This window comes from Salmo salar, chromosome 04 (assembly GCF_965601325.2).
Source record: "Salmo salar chromosome 04, fSalSal1, whole genome shotgun sequence".
In the NCBI taxonomy this organism is placed as follows: Eukaryota; Metazoa; Chordata; class Actinopteri; order Salmoniformes; family Salmonidae; genus Salmo; species Salmo salar.
Genome location: NC_138294.1, coordinates 42,134,184 through 42,161,269, shown reverse-complemented (window position 1 = coordinate 42,161,269; position 27,086 = coordinate 42,134,184). Strand labels below are relative to the sequence as shown.

General features: G+C 41.9%; 1 protein-coding gene across 2 annotated transcripts in view; it reads left to right on the top strand.

The window, feature by feature from the left end:
* LOC106602907 (SPT6 homolog, histone chaperone and transcription elongation factor) overlaps window positions 1-26,713 on the top strand; it is a 72,247-nt gene extending 45,534 nt beyond the window's left edge. For both annotated transcript variants that reach the window (XM_082974400.1, XM_082974399.1), the window contains exons 34-38: window positions 6,650-6,762; window positions 17,280-17,357; window positions 19,008-19,195; window positions 19,469-19,722; window positions 25,762-26,713. In XM_082974400.1, the coding sequence (XP_082830526.1) occupies window positions 6,650-6,762; window positions 17,280-17,357; window positions 19,008-19,195; window positions 19,469-19,722; window positions 25,762-25,951 (823 nt within the window). In that variant the 3' untranslated portion in view covers window positions 25,952-26,713. The remainder of the gene's footprint in view (window positions 1-6,649; window positions 6,763-17,279; window positions 17,358-19,007; window positions 19,196-19,468; window positions 19,723-25,761) is intronic.
* The last annotated feature ends 373 nt before the right edge of the window (window positions 26,714-27,086 follow it).

The following is a 27,086-nucleotide window of genomic DNA, read 5'->3' as shown; positions in this document are numbered from 1 at the left end:
CTTGGTACTCTGCTGACATAATCTAATGTTTTTCTTTCGTTGTAAAGCCTTTTTGAAATCGGACAGTGTGGTTAGATAAAGGAGAGTCTTATCTTTAAAATGCTGTGAAATAGTCATATGTTTGAAAAATTGAAGTTTTTGTATTTTAGAGGAGTTTGTATTTCGCGCCACGCCCATCATTGGATATTGGAGCAGGTGTTCCGCTAGCGGAACGTCTAGATGTAAGAGGTTAATGGATTTCGACCTTTGAGTTTTCTCGCAAAATTTTTCTTACTCTTTCAAATGACTGCTCGACTTGTTGACTGCTCGATCCACACAGCAGACATTGTGTGCTAGGGTAGGAATGCTGTGTTGCACATGTAGCGCAACATTTTATGTGTCGTCATTACGTCATGTACCTACGTTATGTAGGTATGCACGTCAGCTTTGACATCGGTTTTGCACATCGGCGTTAAACTAGACATCGGGCCAGTGTCGATGTTGGCATTTTTAGCTAATATTGTCCGATTCCGATATCTTCACCGATATATTGTGCATACCTAATTCTTACATAGGTATTCCTCTTGTCCAGATGGGGCAGTGCGATGGCGATTTCATCGTCCGTGGAGCTATTGGGGCCCTAAGCAAATTGAAGTGGGTCTAGGGTGTCAGGTAAGGTAGAGATGATATGGTCCTGAAGTAGCCTCAAAGCACTTCATGATGACCGACGTGAGTGCTATGGGGCGATAGTAATTTAGTTCAGTTACCTTTGCTTTCTTGGTTACAGGAACAATCGTGGCCATCTTGAAGCATGTGGGGACAGCAGGGAGAGATTGAATATGTCCGCCGGTCTGCGCATGCTCTGATGACATGGCTAGGGATGCCGTCTGGGCCGGCAGCCTTGCAAGGGTTAACAGGCTTAAATGTCTTACTCACGTCGGCCATGGAGAAGGAGAGCCCACAGTCCTTGGTAGCGGGACGCGTCGGTGGCACCCTCAGAGGGCGAAGGTGTTTAGCTTGTCTTCGGTAGCGTTTCCTCTAATTTGCTTTGTTAAAATCCCCAGCTACAATAAATGCTGCCTCGAGATATGTGGTTTCCAGTTTGCATAAATTCCAGTGACGTTCTTTGAGTGCTGTTGTGGTATCGGCTTGCGGGGGAATATACACGGCTGTGACTAACCGAAAAATTATCTTGTGAGGTAATACGTTCGGCATTTGATTGAGGTATTCTAGGTCGGGTTAACAAAAGGACTTGAGTTCCTGTATGTTATCACAATCACACCATGAGTAGTTAATCATGAAACATACAACCCCGCCCTTCTTCTTCCCGGAGAGATATTTATTCCTGTCTGTGCGATGAACTGAGAACCCAACTGGCTGTACGGACTCAGGCAGTGTATCCCCAAAGGAGCCATGTTTCCGTGAAACAGAGTATATTAGAATCCCTGATGTTTCCCTGGAAGGAAATCCTTGCCCTGAGATTTTCCACTTTATTATCCAGAGACTGAACAATAGCGAGTAATATACTCGGAAGCGGTGGGTGGTGTGCGCGCCTCCTGAGTTGGACTAGAAGTCCACTCCGAATACCTCTTCTCCGCCGGTTGGGTTTTGGATCAGTCTCTGGAATCAGTTCAATTGCCCTGGGGGGTACGAACAAAGGATCCAATTCGGGAAAGTAATATACCTGATGGTAATGCTGGTGAGTTACCGCCGCTCTGATATCCAAAAGTAGTTCCCAGCTGTATGTAATAACACACAAAAAAAATTGGGCTAATAATAACACACCCCAAAAAAGTATTAAGTAATCACTCCTGCGTTGTCTTGGCTGTCTGCTTAGGGTCGTTGTTCTCTTGGAAGGTGTACCTTCACCCCAGTCAGGTCCTGAGCGCTCTGGAGAAGGTTTTCATCAAGGATCTCTCTGTACTTTGCTCTCGTCATCTTTCCTCGATCCTGACTAGTCTCCCAGCCTTTTACAGAGGAGTGGCTTCCGTCTCGCCACTCTACCGTAAAGGCCTGATTGGTGGAGTGCTGCAGAGATGTCCTTTCCTTCTGGAAAGTACAACCATCAACACTATGAAATATCACATTATGGAATCATGTAGTAACCAAAAAACTGTTAAACAAATAAAAAAAGAAACGTCCCTTTTTCAGGACCCTGTCTTTCAAAGATAATTCGTAAAAATCTAAATAACTTCACAGATCTTCACTGTAAAGGGTTTAAATACTGTTTCCCATGCTTGTTCAATGAACCATAAACAATTAATGAACATGCACCTGTGGAACGGTTGTTAAGACACTAACAGCTTACAGACGGTAGGCAATTAAGGTCACAGTTATGAAAACTTAGGACACTAAAGAGGCCTTTCTACTGACTCTGAGAAACACCAATAGAAAGATGCCCAGGATCCCTGCTCATCTGCGTGAACGTGCCTTAGGCATGCTGCAAGGAGGCATGAGGACTGCAGATGTGGCCAGGGCAATAAATTGCAATGTTCGTACTGTGAGACGCCTAAGACAGCGCTACAGGGAGACAGGACGGACAGCTGATCGTCCTCACAGTGGCAGACCACGTGTAACAACACCTGCACAGGATCAGTACATCCGAACATCACACCTGCGGGACAGGTACAGGATGGCAACAACTGCCCGAGTTTCATCAGGAACACACAATCCCTCCATCAGTGCTCAGACTGTCCGCAATAGGCTGAGAGAGGTTGGACTGAGGGCTTGTAGGCCTGTTGTAAGGCAGGTCCTCACCAGACATCACCGGCAACAACGTCGCCTATGGGCACAAACCCACCGTCGCTGGACCAGACAGGACTGGCAAAGTGCTTTTCACTGACGTGTCGTGGTTTTGTCTCACCAGGGGTGATGGTCGGATTCGCGTTTATCGTCGAAGGAATGAGCGTTACACCAAGGCCTGTACTCTGGAGCGGGATCGATTTGGAGGTGGAGGATCTGTCATGGTCTGGGGCGGTGTGTCACAGCATCATCGGACTGAGCTTGTTGTCATTGCAGGCAATCTCAACGCTGTGCGTTACAGGGAAGACATCCTCCTCCCTCATGTGGTACCCTTCCTGCAGGCTCGTCCTGACATGACCCTCCAGCTATACTGCTCGATCTGTGTGTGATTTCCTGCAAGACAGGAATGTCTGTTGTCTGTCATGGCCAGCGAAGAGCCCGGATCTCAATCCCATTGAGTACGTCTGGGACCTGTTGGATTGGAGGGTGAGGGCTAGGGCCATTTCCCCCAGAAATGTCCGGGAACTTGCAGGTGCCTTGGTGGAAGAGTGGGGTAACATCACACAGCAAGAGCTGGCATATTTGGTGCAGTCCATGAGGAGGAGATGCACTGCGGTATTTAATGCAGCTGGTGGCCACACCAGATAGACTGTTGTTCAGGGACACGTTATTCCATTTCTGTTAGTCACATGTCTGTGGAACTTGTTCAGTTTAGGTCTCAGTTGTTGAATCTTATGTTCATACAAATATTTACACGTTAAGTTTGCTGAAAATAAACGCAGTTGACAGTGAGAGGACGTTTCTTTTTTTGCTGAGTTTATTGTCAGGGCCTAAAATTAACTTTTGGATCCACCAGCCACTATGTCAAGTAGATTCAAAAATCTACCAGCCCAGATCTTGGGCTGGTAGATTGTTAACAACCAAATCTTTTTTTATGATGCTGCCACCCCCGTACTTCACGGTTTAAGATGGTGATCTTTGGCTTGCAAGCCTCCCCCTTTTTCCTCCAAACATAACAATGGTCATTATGGCCAAACAGTTCTATTTTTGTTTCATCAGACCAGAGGACATTTCTCAAAAAAGTACGATCTTTGTCCTCATGTGCAGTTGTAAACCGTAGTCTGTCTTTTTTATGGCGGTTTTGGAGCAGTGGCTTCTTCCTTGCCAAGCGGCCTTTCAGGTTATGTCGATATAGGACTCGTTTTACTGTGGATATATATACTTTTGTACCTGTTTCCTCCAGCATCTTCACAAGGTCCTTTGCTGTTGTTCTGGGATTGATTTGCACCTTTCGCACCAAAGTACGTTAATCTCTAGGAGACAGAACGCGTCTCCTTCCTGAGCAGTATGATGGCTGCGTCGTCCGATGGTGTTTATACTTGCGTACTATTGTTTGTACAGATTAACGTGGTACCTTCAGGCGTTTTGGAAATTGCTCCCAAGGATGAACCAGACTTGGCTGAGGTCTTGGCTGATTTCTTTTGATTTTTCCCATGATGTCAAGCAAAGAGGCACTGAGTTTGAAGGTAGGCTTTGAAATACATCCACAGGTACACCTCCTATTGACTCAAATGATGTCAATTAGCCCATCAGAAGCTTCTAAAGCCATAATTTTCTGGAATTTTCCAAGCCGTTTAAAGGCACAGTCAACTTAGTGTATGTAAACTTCTGACCCACTGGATTTGTGATAGTGAAATAATCTGTCTGTAAACAATTGTTGGAAAAATTACTTCTGTCGTGCACAAAGTAGATGTCCTAACCGACTTGCCACAATATATTTGTGGAGTGGTTGAACAACGAGATTTAATGACTCCAACATAGGTGTATGTAAACTTCTGACTTCAACTGTATGTACCCATTTGGGGATGTCTGATACTATTTCTGATTGTCTTAACTCGCCACCACTAATGAGCAGTGGAGCTTCCCAAAGTACTTTTTCTTCACCTCAAACAGCAAGTGAAGTAAGTCTGTTTTCAGAATCAATTGAGAATAATAGTTCCTCAAATTCTTTTACCAATATTTCCAGCTCTTTCCCTTTCGATTACCACTTCATACAAAAGGGAAAAATGTAATGCTCTGATTTTGAGGAAACGTCATAAAATACCTGATTACTTCTTATCCCATGTACAAATAGCTGTGTCTGTCCCGAGTTCACTGGTCAGGCGAACTGAGAGCCCAGAATATTTTACACGATGTTTCAAGTTTGCTAGCGCGAGTTTCGGCGACCCAGTTGATAGTTGATGCAATATATCAAGTTTGTGGCTACGCATGGCCTGCCAGCAAATGTGTTTTATAGGATATTTTCTACCTGCAGGCTGCAATGCTTTAATGTTTTGGCTTTATGTAGGCTATTTTTACATAGTTGGCAATGGCATTATGTTACATTTTGATTTAGATTGAATGTAGATTAACCAAAGACTATTATAAATGAAATTTAACTGTTCCACGAAAACGTGCATATGAAAATCCTAACTGTCACTCAGATGGGTAGAAATGGTAAGATAAATTGGCACTCCAAATTGAAAAGGTTGCTGCTGGTGTAGCCTATTACTGGCAAATTCAGAAGCATAATGGCAGAATCTGTGAAGGCCAGCAGCAGCAGCAAGAGGATGGTCGGGAACAGGTTATTCTTCTGGTTAGTCACTCTCGATCTCTGGCTCATTTGTGTGTCTTAATTATTTCATCAAAAGTTCAGTACGTATAGCCTAGTTGATTTGATTAATACTCATAGGGTGTGTCTATATATGTAAAAATACGCATTTTAAAATTATGACCAACCGATTGGAAAAGACTATTCTTGGTCAACCAATATTTTTTTGGGGGGGGGGTGGGACAGCCCTAGTAGAAATGCAGGAAATTAGCTTTAGATGTCCCAATGCCTCTCTTATTTTTGGACGGCGTCCACCCCCCAGTAAATTTGAAACGGTCCCTTATGTTAAATTAATGTCAATAGAAAATGGAGCTTTCAATAGATTTTATCTTTTTAAATTAGGAACTAAATAGGGTGTCCACCCGGTCTGCCCAGAGTGGGTGATGAAATTTAATTTCCTTATAAAATCGATTTTACCAAGACAAATATTATTGTTCATGTTCTGAATTGTTCAGTGTGGTCTTTCTCTAACATGTCATTAACATTATATCCAAAAAGTCCGATTTTGTAACCTAATACATCCGATAATAAGCACTGAGCTCTGTTGACAGAGCGGTGTGCTTTTTCACAATTACTTTTGATGATGTGGTCATCTGCAACGTTGTTTCTGTGGGTCACAAAAAGCTGAATTAACATGACACAAACTGAATTAAATGTAAAAGACTGAAAATAAAAAAGCTTGCGGTACGCTCCGTTGACGTTTCAGAGATGCGTGTTTTGTGAGAAATCTTGAAAAAATAGCAGGAATTTTGCATTAATATGAAAAGCATTTATAAAAATACTACTTGTCTTAACATCTATCTTAACTCTATATTGTTTTATGTCCTGTGGATTCGACAAAGATGACAAGTTCAACTCACGTAGCCTTCATTCGGCCTGTCACGTAGCCTTCATTCGGCCTGTCACGTAGCCTTCATTCGGCCTGTCACGTAGCCTTCATTCGGCCTGTCACGTAGCCTTGATGCTGTGTGCAATTTTTCTTATGTTTGTCCAATTTTCTTTCTCTGGCCTCTCATTTTGGCCGTTGTGCAAGGGTAAAAACTCAAACTTTTAACGGATTATGATAGAGACATGAAGTTTGGACCATTGGTTTTCTTAGGGGATTATCCACACAATTAACATTATTTTACTCATTGGTCAAAATATCCGTTTTGATTGGACACCCTCAACTAAACTCTCAACCTTTTAACCATTACAGTTTGGAGTAGCTGACTGTTCTGAGTGAGGTGATGTGTTGCATCTGAATCTGTCTTGTTGTCCTCTGCTCTGTCTCTACAGTGTTGAGTTTGTGACCATCAGTCCTGACGGGTTCCGCTACCGCTCCCAGATGTTCCCCACAGTTAACGGACTGTTCCGCTGGTTCAAAGACCATTTCCAGGAACCGGTACCAGGTAAGAGGGTTGTTCTACGAGTAGAGTACATTTTGGGTAGTGTAACTTGATAAAAAAACAAAAAAAAACACTTAATTTCACCTAATGTTAACATTCTGTCATGTTTTAAATGAAATAAAATACTATAGAAAGTGCTAGCGTTGGGCCGTATCCAGATTTTCATATTGTCATAGCGTTTTAGTATACCAGGGGCAGTAAACCGCAAAAAAATGAAATATTACCAGAATGCTAACAAAATTAGCACAAGTAATAGCGCATTTCCATGGAGGCTGCTAGCTAAATATGCTAACAAGTGCAAACAAAATAAACTAATTGCAAAGACAGGCAATCTGGCTAATAAAGTTATAGAAGTATAGGTAGTAGCTACCGAAATGTCATTTTTGGTGAATTTGGACATTTACATGCGAATGAGAGACAATGTGCAAATGACAAAGTTTTGATGCATGGAAGAAGAGCACTGGCTCTGGAGCAGCATGTGTACACACTATCTGTGTTGAGTCGCTAGGGCAACGGGCCTGCCAGCTCTGCTTGGAGAAGAGGAGGGAGGAGCAGACTGAGGGTCTGAGAATGGAAAGGAGATACATCTAAAATAGCAGTGGCAGCTGTACAGATTACTCATTCAAAGCGCTTTGACTTCTCAAACACACAGAAAGCTAAAACGATATGATGCTCCATCTCATTAATTCAGCCACTTACTTAGCCAACTAGTTAAAGTTAAACCAAATACACAGCTGGACTCACCAGCTCCTGCTTTCTCCCATTGTTCTATTTATAAACAAACACATGACTGGCTCAACTGTTCTGGGGAACTACGGTTAGCCTCATAATGTAAAATAATGTGACCGGTGAAATGAAGAACGCAGTCTGCTTTATCTCCTAACTTATAGCACAAGTTGACTGCAGGTATTAACTTAAGTACCTACTGTTAGGTTCTAAATATCAGAGTAAGAACTCGACGGACACTATGAAAGTTTAAACAAATTTTATTACATTTACATTTAAGTCATTTAGCAGACGCTCTTATCCAGAGCGACATACATTTCATACATTTATTTTACTTTTTCGTACTGGCCCCCCGTGGGAATCGAACCCACAACCCTGGCGTTGCAAACACCATGCGTTGCAAACACCATGCTCTACCAACTGAGCCACAGGATCGATCCCAAAGGATCGAACAGCTGAACCAACAAAATCATGGTTCCACCAGTGGTGGTATACATACTCCAATTTGGGTGGAGTCTCCTCCTTGCTAAACATTGCATCTTTATTGCCAGGCAGGAAACAAACTAAGTGATACGGGCAATGAACTGTTCCTTCTCCTTTAACGTGACCTGACCTCGACCCCCTGAGCTGATGTGTTTTTAGTGCTCTCCTGCCAATTTCATCTAAACTTCTTTTAATCTCTTATTTTAAATCCTCGTAACATGGACAGCAATTTTCTTTGACAATTTCAGGCGTATCTACATCCATTATGAATCTACTTAAACGTAGTCCTCCTTAAACAAGAAGAACATCGACAACGTGGTCCAGGCTAGGCCAGTTAGCCCTGCTAATTCAGCCAGCTCCACTAACCCAGATGGCCCTGGAAGCTCCTCTCACCACGAGTCCGACATGACAAACAACGATGTAGACGACCTAAACCAGAACCAAGGGGTCTTTTCCACCAAACTCGAAGGTGTCCTAACGGGGATTAGTGATTTTAAACGTGACCTTCAAGCCTACTCCACGCACTTGGACGAAGCAGAGAAACCCATGGTGGAAGATATTGTTGTCACTGTCGAAACAACGACCGAAAAGTTGGAATAACAGGTGGCGGACCATACTTCAAAATTAAGCTCGCTTCGAGAACCACCACAGGGGGTTTAATTTGAGACTGGTTAATCTACCCGAAAAAGTGGAATATTGTGACGCAGGTGCATTTCTTGGAAGATGGCTTTCCATCAGCATTCTGGCTCCTACAGGCCTGAGAAACCACCCCTCTCCTCTAGTCCTTAACATGAAGTTTCTCAACTTTCAAGATGGGCAAGGTGATGTACGGGGACCAAGAGATGATGTTCTTCCCTGACTTGTCCGCAGACCTGCACCGAAAAAGAAAAGGCGGCGTCGGGGTCAAGCGCCAGCTCAGGTCCCTCAACATTGCCTATGGAATAGCCTTCCCAGCTGAACTACGTCTGACTTACAATAGACGGTCACACAAGTTTGAATCTCTCTCTCAAGCAGAGGTGTTTATCCGTGGCATACGTGAATCTTTTTCCTAGGCATGTTGGCGCTGTGAAGTTTACCACCGCTCTGGACTACGGAGAATTAAACCACCTTGGATTACGTGACTGTTGGCAAGCTAACTGACATAAACTAATTTATTAGCTGCTACTTTAGAATTGTAGCTAGCATAACAGTTAAGTTAATAATATGGCAAGCTAGCCCACTCAAAGTTTGCTCATATTATTTGTGACCTGTATGTGCTCATCAGTTAGCTCAGTTTCTTCTATATGACAGGTGAGATAGCTGTCCGTTGGATGTCATGTTTAAGTTTATTTTTGTTACGTTAAATAATTATCTTCCATTGGATTACATAAAACACTGTAAAATGCCGGCGAAGATGTTTAGCTCCATGTCAACGGACACATTGGGATCTTTATTCATTCGTCCTGCACCACTGAGAAGACTCAGGACTACATTCTATGAAGACTTAAGTTTCCATTATATCCTTGGACTAAAATGATTGACACTCACGTGCAAGCCTGATATCAACATCATGTGCAAGGGCCTTTGAATAAGTGCTATGTTACCCAATGGTATCTCTTTTTCTCATTTCTGATCTTTGATACTTTTTGTGGTTTATAATACTTAACATGGTATACTATGTTAATGCTATATGTATGGGCCATTTTGTTACTTGGTACAGTGGCTTGCGAAAGTATTCACACCGCCTTGGCATTTTTCCTATTTTGTTGCATTACGACCTGGAATTAAAATAGATTTTTGCCTACCACTTTGAAGATCCAAAATATGTTTTTATTGTGAAACAAAGAAGAAATAAGATTGTTTATTTTTTTTAAACAGAACTTGATCGTGCTTAACTATTCACCCCGCCCCCCCAAAGTCAATACTTTGTAGAGCCACCTTTTGCAGCAATTACAGCTGTAAGTCTCTTGGGGTTTGTCTCTATAAGCTTGGGACATCTAGCCACTAGGATTTTTGCCCATTCTTCAAGGCAAAACTGCTCCAGCTCCTTCAAGTTGAATGGGTTCCGCTGGTGTACAGCAATCTTTAAGTCATACTACAGATTCTCAATTGAATTGAAGTCTGGGCTTTGACTAGGCTATTCCAAGACATTTAAATGTTTCCCCTTAACCTCTATGGGCTATGTGGGACGCAAGCGTCCCACCCCTGGTACACCCAATCAACAACAGGTGAAATATCAAGACCGCCAAATTTGAAAACAATTAAATGTCATAATTCAAATTTCTCAAACATACAACTATCTTACACCCTTTGAAAGATAAACATCTCCTTAATCTAACCACGTTGTCCGATTTCAAAAAGGCTTTACGGCAAAAGCATAAAGTTAGATTATGTTAGGAGAGTACATTGACAATAGCTGTGTGTAATGTTTAGTCAATTCAAAGACAGGCGTCACCAGAAGCAGAAAACCAGCTAAAATGATGCACTAACCTTTGACAATCTCCATCAGATGACACTCCTAGGACATTATGTTAGACAATGCATGCATTTTTTGTTCTATCAAGTTCATATTTATATCCAAAAACAGCGTTTTACTATGGCGTTGATGTTGAGGAAATCGTTTCCCTCCAATAACCGCCAGTCAAGCAGCACAACAAATTAAATAATTACTATTCGAAAACATTGGTAAAATATTACATTGTCATTGAAAGAATTATACATTTACATCTCTTGAACGCAACCGGATTGCCAGATTTAAAAATAACCTTACTGGGAAATCACACTTTGCAATAATCTGAGCACTGCGCCCAGAAAAATACGCTTTGCGATACAGACTAACCGCCATGTTGGAGAGATCTAAAATCGAAAATACTATGTAAATAATCCATTACCTTTGATTCTCTTCATCAGATGTCACTTCCAGGAATCCCAGGTCCATAACAAATGTAGTTTTGTTCGAAGAAGCTCATAATTTATGTCCAAAAAGCTCCGTGTTGTTAGCCCGTGATCTATGCCAGCCGGACTTCTCGTCATGAACGAGGGGGAAAAAAATATTTACGTTCGTTCAAACGTTGTATAGCATAAATCATTAGTGCCTTTTTTAACCAGAACATGAATAATATTCAAGGCGGACGTTTGCATTCTCTTTTAAAACGTTTTGGAACGAGAGTACCAAACATGAACTCGCGCGCCAGAGCCTAATCGGCCACCACCGTTCCAAGGCTCTTGTTCGTTCAGTTCTCACAGTATAAGACTCAAAACACTTTCTAAAGACTGGTGACATCTAGTGGAAGCCATAGGAAGTGCTCAAAAATTAATAAGCCCCTGTGTGTTTCAATGGAATAGGCTTAAAGGTAATTCAACACATCAGGTATCCACTTCCTGTCAGAATTTGTCTCAGGGTTTTGACTGCCATATGAGTTCTGTTATACTTAGACACCATTCAAACAGTTTTAGAAAATTCAGTGTTTTCTATCCAAACCTGAACAATAATATGCATATTCTAGCTTCTGAGTTGGTGTAGGAGGCAGTTAAAAATGGGCACATATTTTTTTCAAAATTCTCAATACTGCCCCCTAGCACCAAGAGGTTTTAAACCACTCAAGTGTTGCTTTAGCAGTATGCTTAGGGTCAATGGCATGCTGGAAGGTGAACCTCCGTCCCGGTCTCAAATTTCTGGAAGACGGAAACAGGTTTCCCTCAAGAATTTCCCTGTATTTCGCACCATCCATCATTCCTTCAATTCTGACCGGTTTCCCAGTCCCTGTCGATGAAAAGCATCCCCACAGCATGATGCTGCCACCACCATGCTTCGCTGTGGGTGTGGCGTTCTCGGGATGATGAGAGGTGTTGGGTTTGCGCCAAACATAGCGTTTTCCTTGATGGCCAAAAAGCTCAATTTTAGTCTCATCTGACCAGAGTACCTTCTTCCAAATGTTTGTGGAGTCTCCCACATGCCTTTTGGCAAACACCAAACGTGTTTGCTTATTTTTTCTCTTTAAGCAATGGCTTTTTTCTGGCCACTCTTCCATACAGCCCAGTTCTGTGGAGTGTATGGTTTAAAGTGGTCCTATGGACAGATAAACAGGTGGACTTTATTTAACTAATTATGTGACTTCTGAAGGTAATTGGTTGCACCAGATCTTATTTAGGGGCTTCATAGCAAAGGGGGTGAATACATATGCACGCACCACTTTTCAGTTTTTTTAATATTTTTTTATTTATTGAAACAAGTAATTTTTTTCACTTCACGAAATTGGAATATTTTGTGTATGTCCATTACATGAAATCCAAATAAAATTCTATTTAAATTACAGGTTGTAATGCAACAAAATAGGAAAAACACAGAGGGGGATAAATACTTTTGCAAGGCACTGTAGCTACTAGCAGCAGTCCCTATTTTGTGAATCAACATATCTTCTTGCTAGATATGCCTTTTGTTGTGATATTTCACATAACATCTTGCAAAATATGCCTTTTTGTTTTGTTCGTGAGTAGTAATTGCTGAGAGAAGGCATGGTTACTCTTTGTTTTGTTTAGCGTCGCTTAGGTTAGACTGCTCCCTTTAATGGATCAGTCCTCCACCAGGCCACACTCTACGATTAGGGGGAAGTGGGAGAGGAAGTGTTGGGTTTCTCGGTTAGGGAGACAAGGGAATGGGGTGCAGTGTTTTACTCTTAGGGTAGATGTATGTTTGTTCGTTCCAACATATCTTTACATACAGTTGAAGTCAAGTTTACATACACCTTTGCCAAATACATTTAAACTCAGTTTTTCAAAATTCCTGACATTTAATCCTAGTAAAAATTCCCTGTTTAGGTCAGGATCACCACTTTATTTTAAGAAGGTAAAATGTCAGAATAATAGGATAGAGAGATTTATTTCAGCTTTTATTTCTTTCATCACATTCCCAGTGGGTCAGCAGTTTACATATACTCAATTAGTATTTGGTAGCATTGCCTTTTAAATTATTTAACTTGGGTCAAACGTTTCAGGTAGCCTTACACAAGCTTCCCACAATAAGTTGGGTGAGTTTTGACCCATTCCTCCTGACAGAGCTGGTGTAACTGAGTCAGGTTTGTAGGCCTCCTTGCTCGCACACACTTTTTCAGTTCTGCCAACAAATGTTCTATATGATTGAGGTCAGGGCTTTGTAATGGCCACTCCAATACCTTGACTTAGTTGTCCTTAAGCCATTTTGCCACAACTTTGGAAGTATGCTTGGGGTCATTGTCCATTTGGAAGACCGATTTGCGACCAAGCTTTAACTTCCTGACTGGATGTCTTGCTGTGTGTTGCTTCAATATATCCACATAATTTTCCTCCCTCATGATGCCATCTATTTTGTGAAGTACACCAGTCTCTCCTGCAGCAACGCACCCCCACAACATGATGCTGCCACCCCCGTGCTTCACGGTTGGGATGGTGTTCTTCGGCTTGCAAGCCTCCCCCTCTTTCCTCCAAACATAACGATGGTCATCATGGCCAAACAGTTCTATTTTTGTTTCATCAGACCAGAGGACATTTCTCCAAAAAGTACGATCTTGGTCCCCATGTGCAGTTGCAAACTATAGTCTGGCTTTTTTATGGCGGTTTTGGAGCAGTGGCTTCTTCCTTGCTGAGCGGCCTTTCAGGTTATGTCGATATAGGACTCGTTTTACTGTGGATATAGATACTTTTTACCTGTTTCCTCCAGCATCTTCACAAGGTCCTTTACTGTTCTGGGATTGATTTGCACTTTTCTCACCAAAGTACGTTCATCTCTAAGAGACGGAACGCTTCTCCTTCCTGAACGGTATGACGGCTGCGTGGTCCCATGGTGTTTATACTTGCGTACTATTGTTTGTACAGATGAACGTGGTACCTTCAGGCGTTTGGAAATTGCTCCCAAGGATGAACCAGACTTGTGGAGGTCTAAAATAAATATTCTGAGGTCTTGGCTGATTTCTTTTGATTTTCCCATGATGTCAAGCAAAGAGGCACTGAGTTTGAAGGTAGGCCTTGAAGTACATCCGTGGGTACACCTCCAGTTGACTCAAATTATGTCAAAGGATGTCAATTAGCCTATCAGAAGCTTCTAAAGCCAAGACATCATTTTCTGGAATTTTCCAAGCTGTTTAAAGGCACAGTCAACTTAGTTTATGTAAGCTTCTGACTAACTGGAATTGTGATACAGTGAATTATAAGTGAAATAATCTGTCTGTAAACAATTGTTGGAAAAATTACATGTCATGCACAAAGTAGATGTCCTAACCAACTTGCCAACACTATAGTTTGTTAACAAGAAATTAGTGGAGTGGTTGAAAAACAAGTTTTAATGACTCTAACCTAAGTGTATGTAAACTTCCGACTTCAACTGTATTTTCCTCACCGCAAAATAGTCATGCGGTCCTTGTGGTTACTAAACACATTTTAGATATGCCTTTATGCTATTGCTTATTCCGTGTTCACGTCTTTTGTTAAATGACTTTAAATGTAAAACTGGAGTTTGTAAACTATCCAAGCTTAAACAGGTTATTACTAGGCTTAAACAACTTCATTAATATATTGTGTTCCTACAAGAAGTACGCAGGAGATGGAAAGGGCAAGTAATAGCATCCCGTTTCTCCTCTCATTCTCGTGGTGTTTTGATTTTAATTCACAAAACTGTTCCATTTCACGTGGATAATATTGTAACTGATACATCTGGTAGATGCGTTTTGATACAGGGAACTCTTTTGAATTAGTGTATTAATCTGGTTAATGTTTATGGTCCTAATGATGATAATCCCAAATTCTTTGATAATGTATTTCCTGGTAAAGTCCTAATGGCAGGGGATTTTAATTATGCTCTTGATCCTCATCTCAATCACTTCTCTGGTTTAAACGCTTTCCACTTGCAGAGTGGAAAGAAATTACAGCATTTCACTAAGGACTTAAATCTATGTGAACCTTGGAGGACTCAGAACTCGAGTGAAAGGGAGTTTTCATGTTACTTGTTGACATTTAAATCATATTCTCGTATAGACTACTTTTTAGTTTCTTGCTTATTGCTTCCCAATGTAGCAGGAAGTTGATATGATAGTATTGTTCTGAGTGACCATTCCCCTGTCATTATTCTATAGGGATACAGAACTAGTAAAAGGATCCTCTAGATGGCGTTTGCATCCCAGATGGTTACAGGACCCAGACTTTTTACATTACGTTTGAGTGCGTATAGATGTTTATTTTCCATTGAAAACTGACCAAATGTCAGCGAGTACCATATGGGAGGATTTCAAAGCATAGTTTATAGAATAAAACTAAAATGTCCAGACCTGAACCCCATTGAAAACCTCTGGAATGTGATCAAGAGGAAGATGGATGGTCACAAGCCAATCAACAAAGCTGCTTGAATTTTTGCGCCAGGAGTGGCATAAAGTCACCCAATATCAATGTGAAAGACTGGTGGAGAGCATGCCAAGACACATGAAAGCTGTGATTTGAAAATCAGGGTTATTCCACCAAATATCGATTTCTGAACTCTTCCTAAGTTAAAACATTAGTATTGTGTTGTTTAAAAATGAATATGAACTTATTTTCGTTGCATTATTCGAGGTCTGACAACACTGCATCTTTTTTGTTATCTTGACCAGTTGTCATTTTCTGCAAATAAATGCTCTAAATGACAATATTTTTATTTGGAATTTATAGAATAAAACAAAAATGGTAATTTTACCCAAACACATACCAAAAATAGTAAAACAAGAGAAACTGATAATTTTGCAGTGGTCTTTTTAATTTTTTCCGGAGCTGTATTAAGAGGCAAATGATACATTTTACCAGTTTCAAATCAATTAAATCTGGAAATGAGAGAGTTGGACAGCAAAATCAGAGAAATGGATAGGGAAGCTTTTTTGGATAACTCAGAAGTAAACAAGGAATTATTAAAAGCTCAGTATGAAGAACTTTCCAGCTCAAAGGCTGCAAACAGCTTACCGAGGCTGAAACAGTCTATGATCAAGGTGAAAAACCTGGTAAATTGCTGGCCTGGCACATTAAGTTAAATGCAGACAGAGCCATTAATGCAATTCATGATTTACAAGGACAATTATCAATGGATCCTGTAGAAATAAACCAAACATTTGTGGATATGATAGTATCCACAAATAGGGCGGCAGGTAGCCTAGTGGTTAGAGCGTTGGGCCAGTAACCAAAAGGTTGCAGGATCGAATCCCTGAGTTGACATGGTAAAAATATGTCGTTCTGCCCCTGAACAAGGCAGTTAACCCACTGTTCCCCAGTTGGCCGTCATTGTAATAAGAATTTGTTCTTAACTGACTTGCCTAGTTAAATAAAGGTTAAATTAATAATAATAATTGCTTCCTGCTACAACACACTTTACAACTCAATTTTTACAATGAGATGCTGCACATTGACAACTCAAGTCGCTCTGAAAAAAGGGCCTTCTGATTAGTCTTCTTACCTAATGAAAGCCTATAGCCGACATGACTTAAAACAATACCTTTACATTCAATATTGTTTAGATGATCAACTAGTTGAATTGAATCTTAAATAATTCCCAGAATCGAATATAAGTGGCAAAATGTATTAATTTAGTAGGCTACTCAAACTTGACATGGCCTGTGTATGGTCTAAATGAACGAAATTCTGAATTAATGTAATTATTAACTGATAGTAAACCGAATTAGCCTATCATAAACAAATACCTGTTTGCACTTTAAGCTGACTGTGTATCAATCTACTGGGTTGTTGTCCTTGTCCACAATGACTCTGAAATCCTTCCAAACCAAACAGGGATTTCACCTTGTTTCCACGATGGTGTATTTCATAACATTTATTTTTATTTCTACAGTTAGGCCTATGTTAGACATTTTTGCGTGAGCTATGCTAGCCAGGAAAAGTACACTTGGGGGGGGGGGGGGGGGGGAACAAGTTTCAGCGCCACATACAAAATGGACAGTTCCTTGATCCACTGCTTGCGTGGCTGGTAGATGTATGTCTGGAATTCGCATCAAAACAAGCTCCTGGGTTTGTAAAAAAATGTTGATTTTAAAACTTTTCAGACCCGCAATATAATTGTTCTGAATTGTGAGCCGACCCGCAGGTTGAAAGAATATTTTCATTTGAGGGTCAACAGTGTGGCATAGTGGGTATCCGACCCGATGCAGGGCGCTCTCACATACACCGCCCCTCTCCCGCTGCAGCGTCTCTACCTCGCACAGGCTAGGCACAGGTTAAAAACACACGTATTTCGAATCATTTCATGATACTATTCGAATAGTGTCATTATTTCAAACGCCCATCTCTACTTGTGCTCTTTTTGATTTTATTGGTTGTATTTTTGTCTTCAGGCATCACCCCCAGCAGTAGTAGTCGAACACGGACACCTGCCTCTGTCAACGCTACACCAGCTAACATCAACATCGCAGGTCAGTCACCACACACACACACACACACACACACACACACACACACACACACACACACACACACACCAGAAATGTGGAATTTGAAAATCTATTTTTTTTTTGGTGTTCTATCCAAACAAAGATAACCTATAGAGTAGAGGTCGACTGATTAATCAGAATGGCCGATTTAATTAGGGCCAATTTTCACGTTTTCATAACAATCGGCATTTTTGGACACCGATCATGGCCGATTACATTGCACTCCATGAGGAGACTGTGTGGCAGGCTGACTACCTGTTATGCGAGTGCAGCAAGGAGCCAAGGTAAGGTGCTAGCTAGCATTAAACGTATCTTATAAAAACAATCAATCTTAAAATAATCACTAGTTAACTACACATGGTTGATGATATTACTAGTTTATCTAGCTTGTCCTGCGTTGCATATAATCGATGCGGTACCTGTTAATTTATCATTGAATCATGGGCTACTTCGCCAAACGGGTGATTTAACAAGCGCATTCGCGAAAAAAGCACTGTCGTTGCACCAATGTGTACCTAACCATAAACATCAACGCCTTTCTTAAAATCAATACACAAGTATATATTTTTAAACCTGCATATTTAGTTAATATTGCCTGCTAACATGAATTTCTTTTAACCAGGGAAATTGTGTCACTTCTCTTGCATTCTATGCAACAGATTCAGGGTATATGCAGCCGTTTGGGCCGCCTGGCTCGTTACAAACTAATTTGCCAGAATTGTACGTAATTATGACATAACATTGAAGGTTGTGCAATCTAACAGCAATATTTAGACTTATGGATGCCACCCGTTAGATAAAATATGGAACGGTTCCGTATTTCACTGAAAGAATAAACGTTTTGTTTTCGAAATGGTAGTTTACAGATTTGACCATATTAATGACCTAAGGCTCGTATTTCTGTGTGTTATTATATTATAATTAAGTCTATGATTTGATAGAGCAGTCTGACTGAGCGGTGGTAGGCAGCAGCAGGCTCGTAAGCATTCATTCAAACAGCACTTTACCAGCAGCTTTTCTCAATGCTTCAAGCATTCCGCTGTTTATGACTTCAAGCCTATCAACTCCCGAGATTAAGCTGGCAATACTAAAGTACCTATTAGAACATCCAATAGTCAAAGTTATATGAAATACAAATGGTATAGAGAGAATTAGTCCTATAATAACTACAACCTAAAACGTCTTACCTGGGAATATTGAAGACTCATGCTAAAAGGAACCACCAGCTTTCATATGTTCTCATGTTCTGAGCAAGGAACTTAAACATTAGCTTTTTTACATGGCACATATTGCACTTTTACTTTCTTCTCCAACACTTTGTTTTTGCATTATTTAAACCAAATTTAACATATTTCATTATTTATTTGAGACTAAATAGATTTTATTGATGTATTATAGTAAGTTAAAATAAGTGTTCATTGTTCATTCACTATTGTTGTAATATTGTCATTATTACATATATCTATCGGTATCCGTTCTTTTTTGGTCCTCCAATAATCGGTCGACCTCTACTATAGAGTTACAGTATTTCTGGCTGTTCTCTCTCTCTCTCCATCCCTCCTTCCTGCCCTCCCCCTACATATCTCTCTCTTTCTTTCTCTCTCTCTCTCTCGGTCTCTCTCTGTCTTTCAGACCTGACGCGAGCTGTCAACGCTCTCCCGCGGAACATGACCTCTCAGATGTTCAGTGCCATTGCCGCGGTGACAGGGCAGGGCCAGGGCCAGAATGCCAACACCACGCCCGCCCAGTGGGGCTCCAGCCAATATGGTTACACTGGGGGCAGCAGCGGGGATGGGGGAGGCAACTCCTCAGCCTATCACGTGAGTTCTTTTTTGTTTTGGGTTTATAGCACTAAACATTTTCCTAATGATCCAATAGCTTTGTATTATATTAGGGTATAATTAAAGTACCTCGCCTCATCCACTGCCAGTGTGTAGCAGCCACCTGAGTGACACTAAAGAAGCTTGTTGTCGCAGAAAGATCATCAAACATGGACCGTAATCACATTGGAGAGATGAAAACCGAAATAGTGATGTTTGCCACATATCAGTTGATTGATGGACTGACTGATTTACCGATTGATTCATTTGCAGGTATTTGCAACACCCCAGCAGCCGATGGCGACGCCCATGATGACCCCCAGCTACTCGTACACCACCCCCAGCCAGCAGACCATGGGTACGCCCCAGTACCCCTCCTCCACCCCCTTGTCCTCCCACGGACACACACAGAGCAGCCAAGGGCACGCCCACCAGGGCCACAGCAGCAGCAACAGTCACCATGGACACTCGTCCAACACACCTTCCTCCTCCACCTCTTCCAGAGGACGCACGCCGCAGCAGCCTAAGTAAGTAGAGATAGGGAGTGTGGTTTAGTTGGATGTGTGGTCATGTGTGTATAAGATGGAGTTTAAATTGTGTTCTAAGCCAAATTCCAAATGATGTGCCCCCAGCCTCAAGGTTTGGAGTTTTGCACCCCATTCTCTTGATAGAGAGCTAGATAGCACGGATAGCACTGCACCGTCGAAGCTGCCGTGTACCTAACCTAGCCCTCTAAAAGACTACAACATCAAAACTGGAAAGCCTACAACATCCAGACTGCCCTGTACTTAACCCAGCCCTCTATAATACTTTTTACCCCTCTTGTTTATCTTTATTTAAACGTTTCTCATTGAGACCAAGGCCAAAGGGAGCCCTGCATGTACAGAATCATGCAATTTTACATTTCGAACGGACTAAAAACATGCAATTAAGAAAATAACTTACAAAACACAATCATGAAAAACAAACATTCCTCAGTAAAAAGGCCATTATGATCTGCCCTAGCAGCACCAAAACATCCAACTTTAGAGAGTTCTGGAGATCATTCCACAAGTAAGGTGTAAAAAAATAAAAATAAACGCAGATCTACCCAACTCAGTGGAAACCAAAAGGATCTCTAGAGTTAGCCATTATTTTTATATTTTATTCATTTAGCAGACGCTTGTTTGTCTGAGACTGGGTCTGGTAACTCGGACTTCTCTGGGTTAACAATGAAGTAAGGTATGGCAGAAGTTTGTGCAAGAGGGTCCCCACAATTGTCCCCATGTTGGGGAATAAGAGATTTGGTGACATAAAATATGGTGGCGTTCTAAACAATTCCCATAGGAATTTCAAAAGCGCAGGTCTTGTGCAACGTGCCATGCCTTCATTTTCTGTCTTAGATAAATGATATACATATGAGAGAACTGAAGTCTCTACCTATCCATTAATGTACATACAGTGGAAACGGCATGTGATCTTCAGACCCCTTGACTTTTTCCATATTTTGTTACTTTACAGCCTTATTCTAAAATGGATTGAATTGTTTTCCCCCTCATCAATCTACACACAATACCCCATAATGACAAAGCAAAAACTGTTTTTGATATTTTGGCAAATTTATAAATAATAAAAAACTGATGACATTTACATAAGTATTCAGACCCTTTACTCAGTACTTTGTTGAAGCACCTTTGGCAGCGATTACAGCCTCGAGTCGTCTTTGGTATGACTCTACAAGCTTGGCACGCCTGCTTTTGGGGAGTTTCTCTACGATTCTTCTTTGCTGATCCTCTCAACTTCTCTTCACTGACACTCCCGCGTTGTCTTGGCTGTGGACTTAGGGTCGTTGTCCTGTTGGAAGGTGAACCTTTGGAGCAGGTTTTCATCAAGGATCTCTCTGTACTTTGCTCTTTATCTTTCCCTCAATCCCGACTAGTCTCCCAGTCCCTGCTGCTGAAAAACATCCCCACAGCATGATGCTGCCACCACCATGCTTCACCGTAGGGATGGTGCCAGGTTTCCTCCAGACATGACAAGAGTTCAATCTTGGTTTTCATCAGACCAGTCCTTTGTGCCTTTTTGGCAAACTCCAAGCGGGTTGTCATGTGCCTTTTACTGAGGAGTGGCTTCCTTCTGGCCACTCTAACATTAAGGCCTGATTGGTGGAGTGCTGCAGAGATGGTTGTCTTTCTGGAAGGTTTTCCCATCTCCAAGGAGGAACTCTGGAGCTCTGTCAGAGTGACCATCAGGTTCTTGGTAACCTCACTGACCATGGCCCTTCTCCCCCGATTTCTCAGTTTGTATGGGTGGAATGCACTAGGAAAGAGTCTTGGTGGTTCAAAACTTCTTCCATTTAAGAATGATGGAGGCCACTGTGTTCATGGAGACCTTCAATGCTACAGAAATGTTTTGGTACCCTTCCCTAGATCTGTGCCTCCACGCAATCCTGCTTCGGATCTCTATTCCTTCGACCTCGGGGCCGGGTTTTTGCTCTGACATACACTGTCAACTGTGGGACCTTTTTATGTAGGTCGAAGGAAAACATTTTGAATCTCATAGCAAAGGGTCTGAATACATTTTCAGTCACCCTGTCTGAAGGACAAGTGGATAAACAGGTTAATGTCAAGCCCTACATGTTTATTTTCAAAATTCTCATGGAATGTAGGCCTACATTTGAACACCACACATTTGCTGCCTGAATGATAGAACCGCTATTAACATGTTAAAATGTTATGGGATTTGTCGCCATTGTTTTTGATGGTAGGCCACTCTGGTAGGCCTACATTATTATCAAGTAGCCTACTTGGCCACTGTTAGAACTGTAACTTAAAGCGTGTACAGTCTGTGTTCACAGTAAACGCGCGCCTGAAGTTGCACAGAATTTTCTCAATGTTCAAGTTTGCGCTTAGCAGACCTGAAATGTGCTCAGTGCCGGATTTTTTGTTGTTGAGGGAACATTGGTTGGGGGTACTCGAGGACCAGGGTTGAGAAACACTGAGCTAGATCAACAGTGCATGTGGAGGATGCATACAAGGTAATGTACAGTGAGGGGAAAAAAGTATTTGATCCCCTGCTGATTTTGTACATTTGCCCACTGACAAAGAAATGATCTGTCTATAATTTTAATGGTAGGTTTATTTGAACAGTGAGAGACAGAATAACAACAAAAAAATCCAGAAAAACGCATGTCAAAAATGTTATAAAATGATTTGCATTTTAATGAGGGAAATAAGTATTTGACCCCTCTGCAAAACATGACTTAGTACTTGGTGGTAAAACCCTTGTTGGTAATCACAGAGGTCAGACGTTTCTTGTAGTTGGCCACCAGGTTTGCACACATCTCAGGAGGGATTTTGTCCCACTCCTCTTTGCAGATCTTTAAGTCATTAAGGTTTCGAGGCTGACGTTTGGTAACTCAAACCTTCAGCTCCCTCCACAGATTTTCTATGGGATTAAGGTCTGGAGACTGGCTAGGCCACTCCAGGACCTTAATGTGTTTCTTCTTGAGCCACTCCTTTGTTGCCTTGGCTGTGTGTTTTGGGTCATTGTCATGCTGGAATACCCATCCACGACTCATTTTCAGTGCCCTGGCTGAGGGAGGAGGTTCTCACCCAAGATTTGACGGTACATGGCCCCGTCCATCGTCCCTTTGATGCGGTGAAGTTGTCCTGTCCCTTTAGCAGAAAAACACCCCCAAAGCATAATGTTTCCACCTCCATGTTTGACGGTGGGGATGGTGTTCTTGGGGTCATAGGCAGCATTCCTCCTCCAAACACGGCGAGTTGAGTTGATGCCAAAGAGCTCCATTTTGGTCTCATCTGACAACAACACTTTCACCCAGTTGTCCTCTGAGTCATTCAGATGTTTTACAAACTTCAGACGGGCATGTATATGTGCTTTCTTGAGCAGGGGGACCTTGCGGGCGCTGCAGGTTTTCAGTCCATCTCGGCGTAGTGTGTTACCAATTGTTTTCTTGGTGACTATGGTCCCAGCTGGCTTGAGAACATTGACAAGATCCTCCCGTGTAGTTCTGGGCTGATTCCTCACCGTTCTCATAATCATTGCAACTCCACGAGGTGAGATCTTGCAGACCGAGAGAGATTGACAGTTCTTTTGTGTTTCTTCCATTTGCGAATAATCGCAGCAACTGTTGTCACTTTCTCACCAAGCTGCTTGGCGATGGTCTTGTAGCCCATTCCAGCCTTGTGTAGGTCTACAATCTTGTCCCTGACATCCTTGGAGAGCTCTTTGATTAGGAGCACTGCCTTTAAGAGTGTGTTCCTAATCTCAGCTCGTTACCTGTATAAAAGACACCTGTCCACAGAAGCAATCAGATTCCAAACTCTCCACCATGGCCAAGACCAAAGAGCTCTCCAAGGATGTCAGGGACAAGATAGTAGACCTACACAAGGCTAGAATGGGCTACAAGACCATCGCCAAGCAGCCAGAAATCTTCTGATTGAGAGGGGGTCAAATACTCATTTCCCTCATTGAAATGCAAAAAAAAATTATACAATTTTTGACATATGTTTTTCTGGATTTTTGTTGTTATTCTGTCTCTCACTGTTCAAATAAACCTACCATTAAAATTATAGACTGATAATTTCTTTGTCAGTGGGCAAATGTACAAAATCAGCAGGGGATCAAATACTTTTTTCCCTCACTGTAGATGGAGAAAGAAATGCATTGCTTTACAATGACCATTTCCATGCCTATTTTGCCATACTCTATGAATATGACCACAGGACATGATTTATGGCCTTTGTATGACATTGCCAGCAGTAAGATTTGAGTTCGATTTCCAAAAAAACATGGAAGGTAGCTTTCAAATGATATGTCCCTTTCTCTTTTTTGGACCAAAGAATTGTGTGGGGGGGTGTCCCCAAAGTCGCTGGACCCGGTACTTGATTTAACAACCACTCGAGTTTAACAGGTTAACTAACTCATCAATTTACTTTTTGAAAGATGGCTTTTTGTCATCCCAGACACCCAGATATTTAGAAGCGGGGACACAATCAGTGTGGGCACCATCCAATGTACTTATTCATAAATCGTCAGATACATTTTTAAGTGTTTTTGGAAAATAATATATGCTTAGTTTTACATGTATTAAGTACCAATTTCGGTTCAACAAAGTCTTTCTGCAAGGCAAAAAGGGCAGATTGTAGTTCTGAAAGAGCCTTGTCAACGAAAGGGGCAACAGAATACACAACCGTATCGTCTGCATACAATTGGAGGCTACAATTTCTTACAGATGAACCAATGTTGTTTATATAGATAGTAAAAAGTACAGGGCCCAAATTCTGCCCTTGGGGGACATCTGACAACACCATCAGAATAAACACATTGTCTTGTATGTCAGGTAGTTTTCAAACCAATTGCAGGTAGCCTGACCCAGGCCAATTTCAGACAGTCTACGAATTAATAAGGAATGGTCAACAGTGTCGAAAGCCATCAACAGGTCTATGAAAAGGGCAGCACAATGCTGCCTTTTGTCCATGCAATTTACTATGTCATTTATCACCAAGAAGCAGCAGATATAGTGACTTGGCCTGAAACCAGACCGATGGACACATTTGAAGCTAGAAAGGATGGACACATTTGAAGCTAGAAAATATCTAATCTGAGTGAGATCGGGCAGTAAATATTCATGTCAGAGCGGTCACCACCTTTGTGGAGAGGGGGCACATGCTTCCAGACCCTACAGATGGCACCCGAGATAATTGTCAGCTTAAAAATGTGTCAATGATTCCACAATTAGAGGAGCAGAAAGCTGCAGCAAGAAAGGATCAAGCAAATCAGCCCCACCACAGAAAAATGCTCATTTTTGCTTATGATGACATCTATAACCAAAAGCAAAAAAAACACTTGGGGATAGGTATATTTAGAGAACATGATGCCACGAGTTGATCTCAAATATATAGCCCTGTTTGGTCTGTCACACCTGAAGATGTTGTAATTAGCACTGTCAATATCCTTATGCGGGATCGAGACATTTTAGTTCTCTGAGAACCAAAATATCCCGACTCATGTCATGCACCCAGATATCAAGAAGGTCCAAACTTTGCATGCTGAAATGTAACCAGGGTTCTAAAGTGCGACAAAAATATTTAGCTGTGTGACCAGGAGTTTTATTTTGGGGAGTGCTGTGCGACTATGAAAAATATCTTGCATATAATAGTTGTACTAATGATAAGGCTTCACTGTACCATTGTTTCCAAGTGCCCTAGAGAAACAAGCCTGTGCAGATTCATTAGCGTCATGGTTGCACCATTACTACAGCGAAACCGGCTTGTTTCTAGCTCAACCAGGTCATAAGATCTAACTCATATTACCGGCACTATATTTGTATCTTCCTATATCGCATCGCCGGGACCACCTTTTACATTCGTACGCCATGTCGTAAACTGTTCTAAAACTACTTGCACATTGACGTCGTAAACCATCTGCCCTGTACCTAACCCAGCCTTATAGAACACTACATCATCCAAGCTGCTTTATAACTAACCCAGCCCTCTAAAACACTACAACCATCCAAGCTGCCCTGTACTTAACCCCACCTTCTACTCTGTCTCCCCCTGCAGGTCGAGCGGCAGCACGGCGGTGGACTGGGCCAAGATGGCGGAGCAGTGGCTCCAGGACAAGGAGGCGGAGAGGAAGAAGCAGAAGACCCCCAGGATGACCCCACGGCCTTCCCCCAGCCCCATGATCGAGAGCACCCCAATGTCCATCGCTGGAGACGCAACACCCCTTCTGGACGAGATGGACCGATAGAACGGGTTGGGGGGGGCACTGTATCCCCCCTTATCCCACTCCTTCCGAAGATACCACTCGCTCTCATCAACTCATCCATCCATCCATCCGCACGCCTGCCTGCCCTCTCAAAATGGACCCATGCCTTTCAGATTCCTCTCCTCCTTAGCTTCCTCTCCTCCTAGCCCACTAGCTAACCCTCCTTACCCACTTCTTGTGTCCCATTGGAATCTGTTTCTAGCTACTGTGTATCTAGCCATGATTTTCTCCCGGCACATCTCTTCTTCAGTCTATCACTCACTCTTTCCCCAGTCTTTTTTTTGTTTGCCAGCCACATCATCCAGTATTTTATTTAGTAAGGATATTAACACTGTCAGGCAGGTAGAGAGTTGACACCAAACACTTGAAACAAACCGCTGACAGACGGAGTTATAGGACATGGACCTAATGGAGAAATTGTTTGTCAGACAACCTTTCTCCTTTTCTTTTCCTTTGAATAACATGCGATAGGGTATGCTGTACTTAATTTTTTCGCTTTGATTTTTAAAGGAAAATATTTTAGAAAGATTAGGAGATGCTGACGAAAGGGTCCGATCGGTTGGCGGGTTGTTATGTAACGTTCCTTTGGCTGTGCAGACCCGCCCCTTGCCACCCTGGTGATCAGTGGGTTGTGGCGAGAGGCAGCCGAACTAGCATTTCGCAGAGCCAGTCAGGAAGCTTGTCTGCGTTTTTGTATTGCTGCATCGGAACTAATAAAGATGCTGTTTTCAGTATGAACCCTAACTCTGGACTGTTCACATTGTCTGTCAAACCTATGTTTATGCATATGAGTCTGGTATTGATCCCCAAAAAATGTCTATTGAATATTAAGAGCTCTGTCCTTATTTCAACTAATATGTGGTGAATGAAACCTTGGGGAAATGTGATGATGGGAATGATTGAAACATTTAGATTTACCCTTGTCCTCTTCCATCCAAACCCTACTGGTTAGTCATTGTTGCATTCATTGTATCAACCCAGACTTGAATGGTTTGTTTTAACACAGACAGACAGACACAGGGATATGTGGATGTAACATGGTTTACTAGTATGTCTTTTGATCTGTCTCTTTGGGAGACCAGAGAGAGAGCTACTAGGCTTTGTTCTTGTTTCGTAT